The sequence below is a fragment of the Sinocyclocheilus rhinocerous genome, unplaced genomic scaffold (assembly GCF_001515625.1).
Source record: "Sinocyclocheilus rhinocerous isolate Xijiao unplaced genomic scaffold, SAMN03320098_v1.1 scaffold173, whole genome shotgun sequence".
Lineage (NCBI taxonomy): Eukaryota > Metazoa > Chordata > Actinopteri > Cypriniformes > Cyprinidae > Sinocyclocheilus > Sinocyclocheilus rhinocerous.
Window position 1 is genome coordinate 197,574 of NW_015645056.1, and position 17,045 is coordinate 214,618.

A 17,045-nucleotide genomic window follows, 5' to 3' on the forward strand; every position below is an offset into this window, starting at 1 on the left:
ACACAACACAAGACATTTTAATAAGTGCACTTTGTAATAATGTAAAATTAAAAGTTGCACTTATGTTTTAAATCGTTTTAATATTTGTTTGATGTGCTTTAAAGAAGAAGACTTATTTTGATGTGCTGACTAACATACTAAAGCATAAAAACCATATTAAAGCATAACTTTAACTGTAGTGTGTTATTCGATATTACATTTAAATGACATTACATTTTAAGTTAATAAATTACATTATATTTTACATTTATATATTTTATATTTAAAATGTACTTAATGTGTAATTACAAATATATTTAAATACAAGATATACAAGTTTCAATAGAAATTGCATTAAATATATTTAAGTTTGCCATAAATGATTGTCAGTACATTTGACAACACAATTAACCATATTTCTAAGACAACTAAATTATGCAATTACACATAAAGATTAAGATTACGTCCTACTTACGAAGATAAAAAAACACTTAATTTCAACTAACTGCATTAAATATAAATTTAAACTATAATACATTTGAATTTTACCGCAAATAGCATGCAATTAAATGTCTGAAAACCCTACATTCAGCTTGCACTCAAGTATATTCTTTTTAAATATAGTATTCCCATATTAAGTACACTCTTTAAAAGTATGCTTTACTTCTTTTTAACAAGGTACGTTTTGACAGAATTTTCTTTTTTTTGGTGAACTGCCCCTTTAAAGCGTCACGCCAGCCTTTACAACTGCAATTAAGCTGTGTCAAATGTCCCTTTGCTTGTTGAACATCTGTTATCTACAATCTCATTTCAAACACAAGTTCTTTTTTATTTCTTCACTGTAAATAAGGCTTCGTTTCCAATCCTGGATGATATTTTGGTCTTGTGGTGCTTGCACTCGTAACAGCCTTGGGCTTGCCAGTGTCCCTCAGGCTTCTGGGAAGATGAAATAGTGCGCTGTTTCAAGAGGAGCACACTGCTTCAGCCACAGGTTTAAATTAAGCGTGGTGGAGCAGCGTCAGGATGGGGGGCCTCAAACCCCCTCCGGCCACATAGGAAAGAGAATAACTCATGTATGGCAGCATGAATGCGCCGGCTGATACGCTAAATGTAAACAAGAGGAGAGACACGGAAAGCGAGGGGTCAAGTCATCACACACGTATTGCTTGAGCAGGGCACGGTGCACATTCTGCCGAGCTCATTTTGGTCTTGCTTTTCATTTTTGGTTTCACACCACGACACACAAATCAAATATTAATGAGCAATGTGCGTCAGAAAAGAAGGCAGGAAAGTTTGTTTCCACTTTAGAGTGCCAAAAAGAAAAAAAAAAACACTTGGTTTACCTTGATAATTTCTTAAAATGTTCCTACCGTTAATAAACAAACAGGTTCTCATTATTATACTATTCTTTTCACAACTGTTCCTCCAGCAAAGAGTGAAACATGTATCATATCTCATTCATATCTCATGTCTTCACAATGCTGATGTGCATGTGTGTGTGTGTGTGTGTGTGTGTGTGTGTGTGTGTGTGTTGTCCACAACAAACACGGCAATGGTGTTGATTAGGTGTGGAAGTTGGGCGCATTGTGTCTCCATCACATATGGGGTTCTAATGGGCGACTCCCGGACCAGGTGGGCCCCGGTGTTTAGAGACCTGCAGACGATCACTCATGACAAAGAAAACAGCAGAAGAAGAGAGAGAGTGAGTGAGAGGGAGGTATCAGGGTACTAGTGTGTACCTTAGGGAGCAGCTGGGCAGCTAGGACAGAGGCATGATGGGATACTGGCACAATGCTGGCATGTGTGTGTGTGTGTGTGTGTGTGTGTGTGTGTGTGTGTGTGTTGTCAACAGCAAACATGGCAACATACAGAGCGATCGTCCCCTTAACTTAACTGCCAGTGTTGTCCTTCAGGGATCTGTGTTTGCTAGCAAAGACCCTTCATCAGTCCAGTCTAAGTCCCCTGCTCATGCTTTCTGTGGGCATGCTGGAATTCCTGTTTTGCTTGGGCCAGCATGTCCTTGTAGAATTGCAAGCCTTCTTTCTTTTCCTTCAAGGCGTTCTTCAGAGCAGTTCTCAAGGATTCATTTTCTTCTAGTTGCAGTGCCAACCTGTATGGACAAAAAAAATGCATTTAGTGTACTGGTCTGAAGCAAGCAGTTTCAGAGAGCATCACTATTAGAATTGCTCATATTATGTATAATCAGGGTGCGAACTACGGGGGAGCTAGGGGGAGCTCGGCTCCCCTTAATAAGACATTGTAGTTCGAACACTGTGTATAATGGTTTTAACTTGGCATGTGGCTCATTCTCTGCTTAGTTCTGTCACGACAACTCTCGGAGAGTTTAGCATGGTAATGTACATGACAATGTTAATGTGTTTGGTCTTGCCGGAATAGATCTACTACGCTGCTGCTGCTGCAGCGAAAGAGCAAGTACAGAGACTTGCTACTGCCAATACATCCACAACATACTGCTCTGAGCATGTAAGAAATACTGCTGCTAACATATATGAAATAACCCCCATATAACATACATGAAATCGCCCCGTAGCTGATCTATACAGGTGGAGCTGGGGAGGTGGAGGGTTTCTGAAGTGCACTGCAACTGCTACAGCAACCACTAGCCGAGTATTTGAATGTGGAGCAGCAAGCTCACTGGCTGCTGATGCAAAAAGGAAACAATCAGCTGTGCCATGTGAATAATGATGCGATTATATCAGATTGCGCCATCTAGAGTTTCATGACAGAACACTATTTATTCTACAGACATGAATGATACCCAAATAGTGTTGCTAGTAGTAAGTGCTATCATGTTCTAAGTGACCTCATGTTCTAAGTTGAGGGTGTACAGAGAGAGCTGCTGCAAGAAAAGTGCATGATTCAAGTTTTCCTAATCACACATGAGACATGCTTTATATTAAGCGCTTCAAACTAAGCCTACAGTTTAAAGCGACTTGTCAAATGCATGTGCATTTGTTTTATGTTTGACTTCAAAACCTAGGTACATACTGAACTGCCAACCGTCACTGTCATTTCACTTCAACATAAAGGCAGTTTCAATAAATAAGTGTCCAGTAAATTTGCAGTGTAAAGCTGCAAGGTTTTGCTAGCAGCGGGAAGGTGCCATCACATTAACGAAATTTCAAAAGCATTTCACGGGCAAAAGGTCTATGATATATTGTATTGTCAATAGTGTTGTGATGTATGAAGCACAACTCACACAGAAGCCATTTTCAAAACAAACAGTTTTTTGTAGGTCAACACTGCGAATCGAAGACACGTGTGACCAAATTGAACCCGTTGCAAAATTTGCATGGGATAATCTTTTACCCTCACTGAAATTTCCAGATCTCATGGATTCCTATATAAATTTCACTTCAGAACTAAATAACTAAGTGTTTTAAATTCTGCAGATTTTCTCTCACAATCAGGGCAAAATACTGTGAACAAAATTAGTAATTCAGTGATCTAGATACTGGGCATGTGTACTGTATATCCACTTTCAGGCAAAACCTTACTCATTGCTTAACTGTTCCATTAACAGATAACAGAGTTTGTTATACAAATGCATCAGACATTGCCTTGGTAATGCAAATGTTTACAGATGCTATGAGATGTAAATAGTCACCGCTTTATAGAGGATGATGAGATATTTATGTTTGCACGCTTGACCAGTTGGAAACTAGTAGCCAGGAAACTAACAAGTGACCAATCCTGAGTGGCGACATCACTATACTCGTTCTACCAGCACGGTTCTCCAGTACGGAAATCCGGGCCGAGAATGGTTTGTAATCATGCTGTGCCGAAACAAGCTCAAGTGGAAATAACTGTAACCATTCCTTACCGTTCTTAGAGCTGTTTGGCTCAATGGTAGAAAACAAGTTTATTTGACAGTTGCTGAAATATCTTTTCGTACTAAAATGAGGTTGCATGTGAAAACTAAGTTTAGGAACAAAAGCCATACCGTGCTTTGAGTTCACCAAGTTGTGCATCACGGGTGACATCAGAGGGGCTTCTGGGAGACGAACCCTCCTGTTTGTCAGGGAGACTCAGAGTGCTGCCTGAGCTTCCTACATCAGGCCAAGAAAACCCAAAGGATTTCAGTTTGAGATTCAATATTCAATGAACCTTGGATTTTACAATGTAAAACTGGTTTCAGTGAGACTCCTACCATGAGAAATATCATTCAAATTCAGTCTACATGAGGTCATACAGAACCTGTTCTACTCCTATTAGACGTTTGCAGACTCGCTTCTTTCCTTAAGTCCAGTTTGGCTTTCTCCAGCTGCTGCTCCAGTGAGACTGAACGCTGCCACTCCAGTCTGAGTTTCTGCTCAGCTTCTGCACACTGGCGCTTCGCCTCTTCTTCACTGTAGCATAAATTAAGACAAACAGCCATTCCCTTGAAAAACCCATTGCTTAGCCCATATGACAGGGTTTCCCAAACGGGGTTTCGTGAGGGAACTGCAGGGGGTTTGTGAGTTGATGAAAAGCTAGTAATTCATAATATTGAGTGCAAGTTTAAAATAAAAACAAGGGGCTGCACGAAAAGTAAGATATAGCTTGCTGCAATTATCAAATCAAATCCTGTGATCTAATTAAATAATGCAGAGTGAAGCGGGAGCAGCTTGTGATCCGGTGTTTTCAGCGTTTCAGTTCACAGTAAATTCAGTGAATAAAATGCAGTTTAAAGTGCATATGGGAATGCAACGTATGCTAGGTTTACTTCATTGTCATATTTTGGAACATTTTCGTTTTTGTAAACAAAATTTACAGCATTTCACCTGTATCTTGCCAAAATAAAAGCTTAAGGATTTTATTTTATAATAATATTTATTATTATAGACAGGCAACAAAGTCAAAATAAAACATTATCTAGATTGACATATTATATCATATTTATATAGTTTGGAATGTCCTGTGACCATTAACCATCATCAGAGAACAGTGAAAATGCGAAGTATTAACATGAAATCTCACAGGGACTTCAAGTAAACATTAAATGGGTTTGGCTGACAAAACATTTTGGGAATCCCTGACATCGGTACCGTTGAAGCTTTTGAAAGATTCTTTTATTAAGTAGAATCAGATGGTATTAGTTAACACTTTTAACACCATTCAAAGGGACACCATACACCTATGCTCTTTCCAAACCCATATAACGTTCTTTCATCCATGGAACCTTAATGAAGATGTTTTGAAGAAAGTTATTAATAACATAGTTATTGATTCTGTCCTACCTGGTTTGCTGCACTTTGGTCAGCTCCAGCAGTCTGTCTCTCTCCACACTGGCAGCTTGATAAAGAGCCTTATACTCCGCACACTGAGCCTGGAGCGCTGGGATTTTAACAGCACACTCTGGACAGGCTGCTTGTGCATCTCTGAAATAACATGCAATGCCTTCACTCACGTTGCTGTATTAGATAGCAGGAGACACTGCAGACTGTAGGAAGTGTGTGTGTGTGTGTGTGTGTGTGTGTGTCAGAGGTATAAAGAGAACATGAAAATCATACTTGAGCAAAAGTACAGATACCTTACAGTGAAAATTACTCCACTACACGTTACAAGTCACCAATTCCAAAACAACTTGAGTAAAAGTCTTAGAGTATCTGATTTTAACAGTACTTCAGTATTTTACTTATAATCAGGGTGTGAACTACGGGGGAGCTAGGGGGAGCTCGGCTCCCACAAAAAAACAAGTGGGCTCTCCCAAAGTCCACGTTATAGTTCGAACACTGCTTATAATAAATGTAGGCTCAAATATGCACTAGTCAAAGAGACATGCCAGTGAAAAACTGTAACATTGTGGAGAAGCTGGAGGCAGAGGCAAGGACCTATGTGCAGGTATTTAATGGAAAAACTAGTACAAACAATAAACCAAAAACCACAGGGAACAAGGAACAGAATGATGGGCAAACAGATAATCATTACATTCAACAACCCACAAGGAACTAAAGAAACACTAGGGCTATATATATATACACAAGGGGCTAACATGCTTAAAAAGATAACAAGACACTAGCGATGGGAGAAATGAAGCTTTTCAAAGCTTCGAATCAATTGAACCAATTGCTTTGCAAAATGATTCACTGTTTCGAAGCGCTCGAAACACCACACACTGGTGACGCCTGCTGGTCAAAAGTGTGTAAATGCAACTAAAACTCAGGCTAAAGCATGGATAAAAACAGCTTTTAAAAACCCATTGCAAATGTTTTATTGAAAGTATAATGCATTAAATGCAATAAAAATCATAAAATACCATTAAATATGAAGTGCCTGTATAACATGTGGTTTTTAAAATATTTTATATTAATTTGCAAGGCTTGTTTTGTTTGTTTTTTTGAGAGCTTGTATATAGAGGCCAGTAAGAGACTATTAACTACTTCTAATACTTTTAATTACACAAATGTCTCGTTAAAATGTCTACAAATTGATGAAACTGATCCGAGATCAGGTAAAAACCATAGACGCTGGTTCAATGGTTTGCCACTGGGGGGTGATCATGAACTCCCATGATTCACTGGTTCACAGAGATCGCCTCCCAGTGGCGAACCATTTCGTAACGTTTCGAAACAGTTATGACGTAATGAAGCCTCGTTTACTGAAATCACGTGACTTTGGCAGTTTGATACGCGCTCCGAACCAGTGTTTCGAAACAATTGATTCACAAAAGTTTCGAAGCTTCACGAAGCAGCTCTCGTTAGAAATACCGGCCTCTATCGCCGGGCCCTTGGAATCGTTCTAACCTTCCCCCCTTACGGTGCCCCTGGTAACTGCAACACTCATTACAAATATAGTGGAGTAAAGACTACAGATACTCATTCAAAAATATAGTGAAGTAGAGAGTAAAAGTTGCTAATCTTTGATCTTTGATACTCAGTAAAACTACAGAGTATCCAAAAAGATACTCAAGTAAAGTAATTAATTACATTTACTCAAATACTTTACACCTCTGTTGTGTGTGTGTGTCTGTGCGCAAAATGTTTGGTCAGAAAATCACAGTTTATTTGTTGTCGACTAAAGCTGCGTCCCAAATGACGCACTATACACTATGTACTTACGCACTATGTACTCAATCATGTAGTGTATGAATTATATATGGTTATTTTGTAATTCATAATCGGAGTCTGATAGCCCCTCCCCCTTCACTACGTAATTAAAGCTGTGACAGTTGAGTGCATGAAGTGTCCAACATTCCACACTTCATTTTCTCGGTTATTTAAGTGCATCATCCGGGTATTTAAAGTGCACTTTTTCTGCAGTCACTAATTAGAAGTACAAATCGAAGATTTGCAAATAAAAATGTCGGAGGATTTCGATATAAGCCAAGAGGAGACTGGTTTTCCTTTGCTAAAATTCGTCTGAAAGAAGAAAGTCATATACACCTAGGATGCTTCGAGGGTGAGTAAAACACAAGCCAATTTTCATTTTTGGGTGAACTAACCCTTTAAGAATGATAATACCTGGCAGAGTTTGACTCCCTGCTGTTCTCATGTCGTGATGTCGAAGGCCTGATGTTAGTTTGACTCTTACACTCTGACTGCTTCTGCTCCAGACACACAAAACATGCATAAGCAGGAGAAAGACAACAGCGCTGATGATGTGATCAGACATGTCATACCATGAGGGCGAGTTGCTGGATCTCCTGCTCCAGCTCTTTGACCTTGTTCTCCTTCTCTGAGACCATGGCTTTGAGCTGCTGGACGAGCGAGGCGTGCTGCTGGGCCTCGCTGTGCAGATGTCGCTCCAGGCCCTGCTGAGCCTCCTCACGCTGGGACCCTTTCTGACTTAGATGCCCGAGCATGGCCTGCCACTTCGCCTGCTGCTTCTGTCGGAGGAGCGAGTCAGAGATCAGCCCTGCTCAAATATATAATATCACCTGCCAAATCAATATTCAATATCACCTGCTTGTGTTGGAGGAGGGAGTCAAGAGGTCATGCGTCTGTTACATGCGTTTATTATTATTTACAAGAATATCTACAATATATTACTATTTACAATAATGTCTGTTTGATGTCTAACATTAGATTTCATGAAAAACGTGGTAATACTTTAGATTAGGGAACACTATTCACTATTTACTAGTTACTTATTAGCATGATGTATATTGCTAGCATCATAGCACATATTAATGCCTAGTTCTGCCTGACCATATTCTGGATCCCTTAACCCACCCTATACCTAAACATAACTACCATAACAACTACCTTACTTGCTAATAAGCAGCAAATTAGGAGTTTTTTTAGGAAAAACTATAGCTAATAGTGTGAATATGTGCTGCTTAATCTAAAGTGTTACCAAAATTCTGCTCATACTGGACATGTTTATAAGTTGTTATTTATTCAGACAAAAATATTTATTTACATTTATATTTATGTATTTAAATACTGTATATATAGGGTAAAAGATCGTTATAGATTTATTTATTATCATTATTAATGACATTAATATTAATATATTTATATATAATAATTTATATTAATAAATAGGGTTGCAAAGGGGTGACAAATTTCCGGTAAATTTCCGGAAACTTTCCAAAAATCCCAGGAATATTCCAAAAAATCCTGGAATGTTTCCAAAATTTATTGGAAGTTTTCCACCTTTTTGCAACACTATTAATAAATAACTATTACTTGAACATTGGAGTATTTCAATATATCGCTGTCTAACTGTTTAATTTAGAACCTTGGTGTCTTTTAGCAGCTTGCGAGTCATATGTGTTGGGTTCTTACAGTATTTTGTCCCAAAAATGGGATTTTAGAATTTGAAATGTTCTTCACACTAAGGAAGAAATGTTCACTGAAAGGTTCTTCGGAAAATCCAAAAATAAAACCCCCTTTTGAAACCTTTGTTTTTAAGAGTGTATAATATTTATACATTCTGTATTGGGGTATCACACAGCAATTCAAGAATCTGTTACCAATAAGGCATCGACCAGCTCATCGTCATGTTTGCCTTTATCCAGCAGAGTGCTGATCTGGCTCTTCAGGGCTTTGACTTCTGTGCTCAACACTTTGTTCCTGGATTTAGAGGCCTCCAGTTTCTTCTTCGTGTCTGAGTGCTCCTCAAGAAGAACTTCATAATCCACTGTGAGCTTCTGCAAAGACACGTCATTATCGAAATGTGAAATGTTATAACATAAATGGACCCGTAAAGATGTTTAATCAACGTGCACAACCTCCAGTGTCTCCTTCCTCTCCCTCTCTATGTGACGGATGTGGCTGAGGTTTCTGTCTTGAGTCTTCAGTAGGCCTCCCGTTCCTGTGATCTCCTCCTCCAGGCCGAGGTCACATAACTGCTTCCTGTGAGAGGACTGGCTCAGCTGCTGTTCCAGGTCTCGCATCTTCAGTGTATAAAATGTTTAACAGTATTAAGTGACCTATGAATACAACAGAGCAAATTCCAATAATGGGTGAAATCATGGAAGCCTGTTTCCACCACGGAATCAAAAAATAAAAACTTTTTTTCCTACAATTCAGACTTTCTGTCACAGTTCTCCGAATTTTTGACATTTGCAAAAAAAAAAAAAAAAAAAGAATTGTGAGATAAAAAGTCACAATTATCTTTTTAAATATTTTTATCCTGTAGCAGAAACAAGCTTCCATATGGAATGGTTGTTTCAAGCCAATTTTAATTCTGTCCAATGAGTTTGTGATTAGTGGATAATGACTCTTTAGATACTTTTGCAGAGATTTCCATTTTTTATGAAAAATGTTAGAATAAATATAAAAGTATCATCGTTATTATAACAGCATTTCTTTGCAATGCAAGAAAAATGTCAGAATTGTGCATTAATTCATAATTGCAAGAAAATGTTAGAATAGTGAAATAAAAAAGTTGCAGTTACTTTTATTTTTTATTCCATGGTGAAAAAAAATACATGCACACACACAACTGTTTGGGTTTATATGTCACAATTCTGTTTTTATCTCATAATTCTGACTTTTTTCTCAGAGTTGCGAGAAACAAAAGTCTGAACTGTGAGATATAGATTCTGAATCACAAGAAAAATAGACTAAATTGTAAGATAGTTGTGAGACAATTGCAATATGTGACCCTGGACCACAAAACCAGTCATAAGGGTCAATTTTTTGAAATTGAGATTTATACATCATCTGAAAGCTGAATAAATACAATTCCATTAAAATTGTAAGATAGTTGTGAGACAATTGCAATATGTGACCCTGGACCACAAAACCAGTCTTAAGGGTCAATTTAAAAAATTAAAATATTGAGAAAATCATCTTTAAAGTTGTCCAAATTAAGTTCTCAAGGTCACATATTACTAATCAAAAATTAAGTTTTAATATATTTACAGTAGGACATTTACAAAATATCTTCATGGAACATGATCTTTACTTAATATCCTAATGATTTTTGGCATAAAAGAAAAATCAATAATTTTGACCCATACAATGTATTTTTGGCTATTGCTACAAATATCCCGTGCTACTTAAGACTGGTTTTGTGGTCCAGGGTCACATATAAAAACTCAGAATTGCGAGATATAAACTCTGAATTCGGACTTCCTTTCTCGCAGTACGAGTTAACATTTTGCAAATCTGAGTTTCTCACAATATCTCGCAATTTGGACTTTTTTTGGAATTATGAGAAAAAAAGACTTGAAACTCGGAACTTACAGGTAAAAAAAAAAGTCTATTTTGAATGACAAATCCAAAAGAATTTTGATTATGAAACAGCACTTTTGCTTTGCTCGTGAAAATGTCCAAAACAGAATAGCCCTTCTCAATGCATGAAAGCTGATTAACATGTATAACAAACGAGTGAATAATCAGTATCTAAAACAAATCAGTCACGCTAAAAGTTGAGGCTATGTTCTGAAGACTCACTCTGTTCTGAAGGGCGAGGATCTGCTGAGAACGGCCTCTCCAGCCTCCCGGGTTACACAGTATCTGCTGAATATTGACGTCCTCGCCCACCTCACAGCTCAACACCTGACAAAACAGTTCCACTAAATCATCACATGATGTTTACTGATCACATGAATGACAGGATTTATTGTGAACAAACCCTGTGTGCTATTTTTAACTCTTGTTTACAGGTCTGGATCTGGTTGCGGTATTCAGTCATTTTGAGTTGGGCTGTAGATAGTTTCTCCTGCAGGGATTTTACTATGGGGCTGTTCTACACAAAAACACATTGAAAAGAATGTCATTCAAAACAGTTACCAATGTCTAATCATGTACCAAATGATGATCAACACAATATTACTTCAAGATGGTCGTTCACAGTCCTTGAATCCTGCGTTTTGGTTGTCTTCTTGCCAGGATTAAGTAACAATGTGGCCTGAAGCTAATAAAACAGCAATGATATTGATGAAACCCCACACTGAGAAGGAGCTGACAAAAGCAACTTTGAATGCATCATGCTGTAGCACAGAACAGTGCACAAAAAAATGCATCTGAAATCAAAGGAGTTAACGATTCTGTTTTATCTTTACCTCTTTCTCCAGTTCTTTGACTCGATTGTTTGCTTGTTTCGTTTTGGTCTTCTCTCGTTCTATTTCAGCTGCTAATTCTCGATTCTTTTTTGACAGTTCCACAATTTTGGTTGCTCCTGCATCTCCTGCCAGACCAGCAGTACCTTCACAAAGAAAGCACCAAAAAAGACTGTCACACACTCATTATATACCAGACTCACTGCACTTAATGTATGAATGGCATTGCATTAGGATGGCACGACAAGTAGCATCTTTCAAAATATATTTTGTTATATACAGTAATGTTCCAAATGTTTTTGAAAGAAAATTAAGATTTTTGTTTTACAAGGATGCATTAAATTGATCAAAAGTGACAGTAAAGACATTTGTAATGTAACAATAGATTTCTATTTCAAATACATGTTCTGCTTATCAAAGAACCCTACAAATAAAAGTGGTCACCATTTTGAACACAAATGTGACCCTGGACCGCAAAACCAGTCATAAGGGTCAATTTTTCGAAATTGAGATGTATGCATCATCTGAAAGCTGAATAAATAAGCTTTCCATTGATGTATGGTTTGTTATAATTGGCTGTGATACAACTATTTGAAAATCTGGAATCTGAGGGTGCAAAAAAATCTAAATATTGAGAAAATCATCTTTAAAGTTGTCCAAATTAAGTTCTTAGCAATGCATATTACTGATCAAAAATCTTACTGTTTTTCCATTTTTTTAATGCAGCCTTGACTGCTTTCAAAAATATTGAAAAATAGTAGTAATATACTTTGACTTCATGCAGCCACTTACCTCTACACTCTTAGAGAAACACTTTAGAATATGATTTGTTTGCAGATGCCACATGCAGTGCAATACATTTTCGGATGTAAGAGTCCTAACTTTTTTGGGCCACTATCAAGCTCACAACAATAGAAATGGTGCACTGTTTACCTGCTAAAGCCAATCTTTCCTCCTCTCTCTTCTTCTTCAGGTGTTTAATCTCAAAGTCTTTCTCACTGTGCAGTTTATGGAGTCTGCCGTTCTCATCTCTCAGCTCCCTCACATGATCGTGCAGCTGTTTGTTTTCATTCTGCGTCACTCTGAATTAGAGTACAATTACTATTTAATTCATACACACTGCATATCGAATTAACACATGGTAAATGTGTGTGTGTGTGTGTGTGTGTGTGTTTGTGTGTGTGTGTGTGTGTGTGTGTGTGTGTGTGTTAGAAGTTATATAGTTATGTAATTTTGAATAACTAAAAATTAGAGAAGGAAAATCCATGCAGAGGTAATAGAATTTTAAATGAAAGTGATAAAAAGGGGGAAAAAACGCCATGCAGACTGCTAAATTACGAGGTCTCATTTCTGGCATGATGGACCCTAATAATTATATTTGTGATAGCCGCTCTGTGAACTCATGTTTCATGTGTCACCTTGCATTGAATAGACCCATCATGTCATCATCCTCTTCTGTGAAGTTTATATTGTCCAGACCGCTGAGAGGAGGAGCGTTTGAGTCCGTCTTTTTCATCTCCAGTCTTCTCTGGATGCGCTGCACTTGTTGCTCTTGAAGAGCTTGAAACTGAAGCCTCAGCTGCTCCTTTATTTCATCACTGTCACCATCCATCACTGAGAGATCAGAGACAATATGACACATCTGACAAATGGCATGAGAGCTTGTTTATGCAAACTAATGCAGTTATAGATGAGAGCTGTCCAAACATGCTTCAAAGAAAGAAACATCCACACATCCAGAGAGCATATTACACCTGATTCAGCTCATTTGCATGGGTTGCCTGTTGCAGGCTTGTTTTTTAAAGCACTTTTTGTCCTTTTATATTATTTTATTTTTAGTATTATGTTTACTCTGTGTTAATGTTTATAAATTCTAGTCTGTAAACCCCTGTGAGCTGCAATGTGACATGCAAATAAAATGCAATAATAAAATAAAAATAACATTTATTTTTTTATTACTACTACTACTCCTATAAAGCATATATGTATGATATTAGAGCAATGTCGATTATTTTAGACAAATTAACGTTTAAGTTAACATTATTATAATCTACAGTACGGAGAGGATTCTCAAGCGGTCCGTTTAAACCTGAACAAAAACTTACCGGACGACGTAAGATTCCGCTCAACTTAGTTAAGAATTGGCATTGGGATTGACATGGTTATGGTTCAAATAAATTCATAAATATATCTAAGAGAGTATAGTCCGTCATTTAATAGACACTAAAGGTTTCGCTAGTGGTTTCCCGTCCATTTGTAAACACGACCGTCTCCGTGGAAACGCGTTGCCACGCTCTCAGAGTAAAAAGGTACAAAATATGTCACTGGAGCGATACCTTAAAGTATTACTATGTACTATTTAGGTACTAATATGTGCATTTGAGGTACTAATATGTATCTTTAAGGCACTAAAAACCACCCTTGAGGGATAAATAAGGCACAAATGTGTACCTTTTGAAAGGGTGAAAAAGCTTTTGTACCTTTTTTCTAAAAGTGTAGGAAGTGCGTGCAGAGACGGTCTATGGCAGAGACTCCTCTGATAACCTCACTGGACATCTAACTAGGCTGTTTTATTAGTAGTAAAATAATAGGTCACTTGTTACAAATAATTCATAACAACAGGAATGTAATTATGTAACACAAACAGCTGTACAATGGTGGGAGCTTAATACATGTCTATATACAAATATTAGAAATATTACAAATTAGAAAAAAAAATCATAGAAAGTCGTCCATATATTGCTCCAACGCTTTTTGAAAGGATATACATTTTTTTTAAGGCCGAAACACTCAACAAAAGCCTAAAATAAATAACTAAATCCCTTATCAGAGAGAGAGAGTGTGGAAAAGATTTTTAGATATTTATAATAATGTAGTAGGCCTACATATCACATACAAAGAAAAGAAGCTGCACACAAGAGGCAAACCAGCATGCATCTCAACAGGCAAGCCAGCAGCAAAAACACTCTGCAAACAGAGAAATTCAACAGGAAGCATGAGCAGAGCTCCCTCTTTAGGCACTTATTACAAATTAGAAAAAAAAATCATAGAAAGCCGTCCATATATTGCTCCAACGCTTTTTGAAAGGATATACATTTTTTTTACAGCTTTTAAGCTTTTTTTTTAAGGCCGAAACACTCAACAAAAGCCTAAAATAAATAACTAAATCCCTTATCAGAGAGAGAGAGTGTGGAAAAGATTTTTAGATATTTATAATAATGTAGTAGGCCTACATATCACATACAAAGAAAAGAAGCTGCACACAAGAGGCAAACCAGCATGCATCTCAACAGGCAAGCCAGCAGCAAAAACACTCTGCAAACAGAGAAATTCAACAGGAAGCATGAGCAGAGCTCCCTCTTTAGGCACTGTAGACCTTTTATGCTCCTTGATCCTTCATAAAAACCAATCACGGGTGAAGAACACTTTGGTCTCATCCAGTCCTGTGAAATAGCACACACACACACACACACACACATACACACACACACACACACACACACACAACACACACACACCACACACACCACACACAAACACACACACAACACAATACACACACACAACACACACACACACACATTCTGTATGATTTATAAGCTTGTTTCCTCATGGTGACCTAAAAAAAAATGTCACCACAAGGTTAAAATTGACTGGTATTACTATACTTGTGGGGACATTTGGTCCCCATAACTTGATAAATACCAGGTACACACACACACATTGGTTGTTATGGTTTACAGGGACTCTCCATAGGCGTAATGGTTTTTATACTGTACAAACCATATTTTCTATCACCCTACACCAAAATTTGTCCTTAAAGTTTGTGTCATTGTACCTGTTACATCTATTCCACATTGTTTGGCTTTGGTCTTATTTTTGTTATTGCTAAATCAGTCTCAGATCCTGGAAAAGTGTTTGTTCATCTTTGTTCTGAATCTCGGTGATATTGAGATGGTACCAAAGACCTGCAAGTCCAAAATATCCTGCAATAACATTCAGCATGTACTTACACAGTACAAACTAGGCAACATCATCTATTTAGAGATGTGCAAACCTAACGTCATTTGTTAGTGAGGCCAGTAAAATACACCGTCCTTTGATTGAGTTAAACTGAGTCTCTGTGGTCTTTACAAATCCAGACGTGTATCAATCACTGGTGACAGGCATTTCTGCCAAGTGTCTTAGTCACTTGTGAAATGATTAAATGTAATAAATACAGATAGCAGAAAATGGTTGGTTGCAGTTCATGGGTGTGACGGGCTGTTTCAGTAGTTCATATAAGCCATGATGAATTCTAATTTTGTGTAAAAACATTAAATTTTTTGGCAGTCTAATCAAACAATGAGTAAACCACGAGATAAATGTTCATTCATCCCACTGTAAATGGACGTTCAAATCAAAGAAGCATTTTGGATTCTGTATTATAGTAGCACAACTAACATCAGAAGCATATTATGCATACAGAAAACTGACATACTGTATACTTTATGGTACTATCCTGGGACTCCCGGAGCAGGACTGCAAAACACACACATCACAGTAACACACGAGTGTGAAATAATAACCAGAAGAGTTTATTGGAATTACAACAGTTTTTATTGGCAAAGATAAACACAGTGGTAGCCGAGATCCTCAAAATATATACCACTCTAAAAGTACAATTTGTGTCTGTTTTGAAATATGAAAAAAAAGGTGCAATAATTACCTCACACAGTAACACAATCAATCAATAAATCTACAAAAGAACAAGCTCCTCTCCTTCCTCGTGACACTTACACTCATACACACAGTGAAGCAGTGGTGAAGTCCCTATATTGTGTTCAATGCATTGTCAAATTTCAGATGATGGTTCGTTAGGTTTGCTGTCCTGGAATTTCTTTCGACTATTGACTTAAATGATACAAGAACGAATCTTGAGTTACAAGGTGCAAAGGTCTTAATTCCACACTTCTGTGATGAAACAAGGGCACAACACTGACATAAGAGCAGCAGCATTTAGCAGAAATTACACTAATCCAAATATTTTCAGTAACAAAAAATTTTTTTTTCATAAATAGTAGTTGGCGGTAGCAAAATAGCTACAATTCCGTCGCATACTGTACAATGTTTCTTAAACATGCCAGGCAACCTAACCTCCTTTTCTGAGGTTTATTAAAGTTTAAAAAGGAAACCGTTTCAAGAAATTATTTTTAAAAAGTTCTTATGTTAGCAGTAAACACAAACCGTTGGTATTAAGGATATCGCAGGAATCTAACACATTTCTCTTCACTTTTTTTCCAATGCCTTCTGCTCTAACGCTTTCTGTGCTTCGTGAGGTTTGAGAACGTACTCTCTGTACATAGAATAGATCACTCCTGCAAACAAAAAGACAAAATATTGCATTAAACGATACATTTCTCTAATTCTGAGGATGTGTGTGTAAATCTAGCAAAGCACCTCACCTAAAGTCATGGCTCCCACCACAAAGCCCTGCGCAGCCACACGCATGTGAATCAGGTGGACTGACATCTTCGTATCTCCTCTGTTCTTCAGTTTGAACAGTCTGTATGCCACAATGGCAAAGAACCCAGCCATCCCTTAAGAGACATCACAGAGAGACAATATA

General features: G+C 37.5%; 2 protein-coding genes across 2 annotated transcripts; both read right to left on the bottom strand.

The window, feature by feature from the left end:
• Window positions 1-1,924: 1,924 nt before the first annotated feature.
• On the bottom strand, window positions 1,925-13,049 carry ccdc13 (coiled-coil domain containing 13). Its single transcript, XM_016508255.1, has 14 exons — window positions 12,856-13,049; window positions 12,371-12,519; window positions 11,441-11,583; window positions 11,212-11,292; window positions 11,011-11,124; window positions 10,830-10,934; window positions 9,158-9,322; window positions 8,900-9,076; window positions 7,601-7,807; window positions 7,443-7,525; window positions 5,220-5,360; window positions 4,198-4,349; window positions 3,944-4,049; window positions 1,925-2,089 (listed from the first exon to the last, which is right to left on the bottom strand). Exons 1-14 carry the CDS (start codon window positions 13,047-13,049, stop codon window positions 1,933-1,935), a joined length of 1,974 nt encoding a protein of 657 aa, XP_016363741.1. The 3' UTR covers window positions 1,925-1,932.
• A 2,968-nt stretch (window positions 13,050-16,017) lies between these two features.
• On the bottom strand, window positions 16,018-17,045 carry LOC107705113 (HIG1 domain family member 1A, mitochondrial-like). The gene is made up of 2 exons (XM_016508256.1): window positions 16,882-17,045; window positions 16,018-16,794 (listed from the first exon to the last, which is right to left on the bottom strand). Exons 1-2 carry the CDS (start codon window positions 17,012-17,014, stop codon window positions 16,706-16,708), a joined length of 222 nt encoding a protein of 73 aa, XP_016363742.1. The 5' UTR covers window positions 17,015-17,045; the 3' UTR covers window positions 16,018-16,705.